The following is a 3,781-nucleotide window of genomic DNA, read 5'->3' as shown; positions in this document are numbered from 1 at the left end:
CGCTCTTTGGCGGAGGAGCGGTGTGAGGATGGGGAGGGACCGCCGGGCTGCGGCCGCAGCAGGTTCCTCGCTCACTCCTTGCCCCACTCACAGCCCCCAGCAAAGGTTTGCAAATCTGACCAAGCCAGGACAATGGCTTCTCCTGGCAGCTCCTCTGTTTGCTTGTTTGGAAATCCCAGAGGCGTTTCGAGGTAAAAAGGTCAGAGCTAAACCCGGGCGCCGGCCCCGCTCGGCTCTGCCCGCCCAAGGGCCCCGTCCCTCCGCACCCTGCCCTCGGGTGGGAAAGAGCCGCGGTTTTCCTCCGGTCCCTTCGGGGCCACTCGGGCCCGATCCTGACCGTCCCTGGCGGGGGGAGCGGGGTAAGGAGGGCCTGCTGGAAGAGTAATCGGTTTGTTCGGGAGCTTTGCCAGCAGCAGGAGACCTTTCCCTTCCTCCTCCTCCTCCTCCCGCCGAGCCCGGACACCCCCCGCCCCGTGTCTTGCAGGTCCCTGGATAGGAGAGGTTTCCATTTCGCACCAAGTGGAGGGGACTGGCATGTGGGAAAAGTAAACTTTATTCGGCTGAGGTAGTTCCATTTCGAGATACAGAGCGCGGGGAAGGGAGTGGAAGGGAAACGGGAGATTCCGATTAAGAAACCGCTGGTTTTTCTCGATGACGGTTGGTTTTTTTTTTCCCTTCAAAACAATCTTTAACAAAATTCGCCTTGTTTTTCAGTTCGTCCTACCCTAAAATTTCTCGTGGGTAAGGGAAACAATTCAACCATGGGTCAATAACGTTTTTATCGGACTCCGATAAGCCTAAAGAGATGGGGGCACATGGAGCCGCGCTCCTCGCTCCAAGGCTTGGGGCTATCGAGACGTACAATAAATAGCAGCCAGTGAGGGGAGCCGAGCCCCGCGGCCCCCCCAGCCTTGTCGCCGACACCTCCTGCGACAGCGACCGGTGCCCAGAGCACCCCGAGGCCAGCCTGCGCCTCGTCCCGCTCCCCTGATGGCACAACCCAAGTCAGTGCCAGTCGCAAAGCGTGTACAAAAACCCTGTAAAGCAGAAATAGTGCAAAACGGCAGCAGGGGAACTGCGGGGTTTGAGAGATGCGGGGGTCTGTGCAGAGGCCAGCGGCGTCCTGGGCTCCTCAGATCCCGTTCCGACATATACATACAGGAAATGTAAAGGAAAGAAATAAATGCCCAAAACCTTTTTACAAGTAGGAAAACCGTATCAAAAGCAGGGCTCTTGCAGGCGAAAGTCGTTGTGCTCGTTTTTAAAAACGGGAGAAAACTAAATTCGTTTTAAAGTTTGTGCAGTTGAAAGTGCAGTTCCTATAGGGAAGGGGAAAGGGAGAGGAGGAACATCCCTGAGACAAACGCCTCTTGCTGGGGTGTACGAGTACCCGGCTGCTCCGTCGGGGGCCGGTGGTTTTACAGGGGTCTATAAATTAAGGAAGAGAAACTCGAGTGGGAGAAGGGGGCCGGCCCGACGCGTGTGTGCGGCCGGGCCCCGCCGAGCGTGGAAGCCTGCGGGAGCTGCGGGGAGAGCTGCCCCTCAGGAGGACACGGAGCCGGGGGAGGCCTCGGGGGAGGTGCAGGTGGACTGGTCCGAGGCTTCACCCGCCTCCTTCGCAGACCTGGGGGCAGTGGCCGGGGCAAGACCTTCCTTTTCCCTCTTCTTCTGCTTCATCCGCCTGTTCTGGAACCAGATCTTGACCTGAGTTTCGTTGAGCTCCAGGGTGGCGGCGATCTCCACCCTCCGCGCCCGGGTGAGGTACTTGTTGAAGTGAAACTCCTTCTCCAGCTCCGTTAGCTGCTTGGTGCTGAAGTTGGTGCGGATGGTGTTGGGCTGGCCCAGGAGTCCGTACTCCGCCGCTTTAGCTGTGGACGAGCAAAGAGGAGCAGGGCAGGAGCAGCCAGGGCGATTCCTGAGCATCCTCCCGGTCCCTTGGCCGGCACCCCCGGCCTCCGACCCGAAAGGATGGACCCAGGCTCACAGAGCTGTCCCCTTCCCTTGGAGCCCTTCCCTCCAGTTCCCTGCACTTTGCCGTGACACCTGAACGTGCGTGGGGTGAAGTGGGAGGGCAAGGATCATGATGTGGGGAGGAGGAGGAGGAAAGGATGTGGTTTAAGGAAGACTGGGGAGACGGAAGTTGAACAATAGGGGAAATGGAAGCCACGGCTGTGGAAAGAAGCAGGAAGCCTGGTGCGTTTCCTATTCCGAGCTGGGCTTAAATAGCATTAGGCCTACGGGAAACTTAGCTCGGGGACCCTCCCTTCAGATATGTCTGGGCAATCTCTATCTGGCTTTTCACAGCGCCAAGCTGGTGTTAACCCAAAACCCACCACCAAACCCCAAAGCAAACCGTCCCCTGGACAACAAGCACAGCTCCCTGGGCCCACACCCGAGGAAGGCCACCCCTTCCCGACCAAGCTGCAACCCGCTCCCCCCCTCCCGGTTCTGTGCTCCCCAAACTCACCTGTCTTGGGTGGGTTCCTCTTCACCCTCATCCAGTCGAAGGTCTGCGTGGCGCCGGCGTTGGGGCACGGCTCAGGGGGACACGCAGGGTCTTTGTCCTCGTTTAAAGCAGGAGAGAGGTTGCTGTAAACGGCGGGCAAGTAACCGGGCTGCTCCTGCCCGTAAAGGTGTTGCGGCTGGTACGGCCCGGGGGCCGGCACAACCCCGCAGTAGCTCTCTGCGAGGGAGCTGAGGCTGGGTCCCGCGTTGGAGCAGTACCCGGCCGCCTGGAAGTAGACACCCTCGGCGTCCTGCTGCCCGGGGAAGAGCTGGTGGTGCCCGTAGCTGGGGCCGCAATGCTGGGCCGGGAACCCGGCGGGGGCAGCGCCCGCCGCGGGGCCGGAGCGCCCGGAGGAGGGAGGGCGGCAGCCGGGGCTGGGCTGGGGTAGATGGGGAGCCGCGGCCGCGCTCCCTCCTGTGCCAAAGCGCCCGTCCCCGCTGAAAGTGTCCCTGCCGGGGCTACCTGAGCAAGGGGGGAAGGATGGGGAGCTTTGCTCCAAGTGGTGGTAGGCGCCCGTCCCACGGTTACAAATTGCATACTCTAAGAAGGAGTTCATCCTAGTATTGTCCATCTGCCACTGATGGAGGAGGGTCAGCCTGTTTTGGGGGGGATTCCGCCTGCCCTACAACCTTTAGATAGTATGTCAAAGCTGTAAAACTTCCTTCCATGCAGCGCTGGCCCTCGGAGCCCGCAGCCCGCGGCGGGGCAGGGGGGGCGGCCCCGGGGGGCGGCCCAGCCCAATGAGCGAGGGGCTCCTGAAGTTTGTCACGGCTCTGAGCTCATCCATCAAGGCCCTGACATTTGCATGACAAAGGGGTTTCAATCAAACCCTGCCCATCAATCTGATAACAACACGAATACGTCAAAATCTTTCCTCAAAGACTTTAAAGGAGAGGAGGGAAGTGGGGTGCGGGGAGGTAGAGGGGAAGAGGGGCTGGGGGAAGAGCTAGGATCATCCACGACTGTTTTAAGTGCTAAAAAAGCCCGCAAGTTGTGGGATAAACCAATTTCAGCAGAACGTCCCCTGGCCCCAACTTAAAAAGGTTTTCCTCAACCCTAGGTCTGTGTCAGGATAAAAAGGACAGAGGGAAAAGAGGTGGCGAGGGCCGGCTGCTCTGCTCCCAGCCCGGAAGGATGCTTTCTTCTTCACTTCCAAACTTCCCCCTAGGAAGTGGTTTAGACACGTTTGGCCTTTTCTGGGCTGAGTCGTGCAATAAAATCTCCTAAGGAAAATAGCGCTTCATGTGTTTGAGTTTTGCCAGCCCGGCTTTGTGT

The 3,781-nt window shown here is 59.2% G+C and overlaps 1 protein-coding gene across 1 annotated transcript; it reads right to left on the bottom strand.

Annotated features, from left to right (window-relative positions):
* Nucleotides 1-594: 594 nt before the first annotated feature.
* Nucleotides 595-3,285, bottom strand: HOXB1 (homeobox B1). Its single transcript, XM_057421446.1, has 2 exons — nt 2,468-3,285; nt 595-1,868 (listed from the first exon to the last, which is right to left on the bottom strand). The coding sequence occupies exons 1-2, from the start codon at nt 3,075-3,077 to the stop codon at nt 1,543-1,545; spliced, it is 936 nt and encodes a 311-aa protein (XP_057277429.1). The 5' UTR covers nt 3,078-3,285; the 3' UTR covers nt 595-1,542.
* Nucleotides 3,286-3,781: the final 496 nt, after the last annotated feature.

This window comes from Pezoporus wallicus, unplaced genomic scaffold (assembly GCF_028554395.1).
Source record: "Pezoporus wallicus isolate ANWC-B61680 ecotype Strahan unplaced genomic scaffold, APGP_CSIRO_Pwel_v1 contig_13057, whole genome shotgun sequence".
Taxonomy (NCBI): domain Eukaryota; kingdom Metazoa; phylum Chordata; class Aves; order Psittaciformes; family Psittacidae; genus Pezoporus; species Pezoporus wallicus.
Note: the sequence above shows the minus strand (reverse complement) of the source record. Positions and strands in the feature narration are given on the sequence as shown.

Bases quoted from the DNA above. Each gene is read 5' to 3' on its own strand.
- HOXB1 (XM_057421446.1), bottom strand. From the start codon at position 3,077: ATGGACAATACTAGGATGAACTCCTTCTTAGAGTATGCAATTTGTAAC. The intron at 1,869-2,467 runs GTGAGTTTGGGG...GCTCGTCCACAG, and splicing joins GAGGAACCCACCCAAGACAG to CTAAAGCGGCGGAGTACGGA.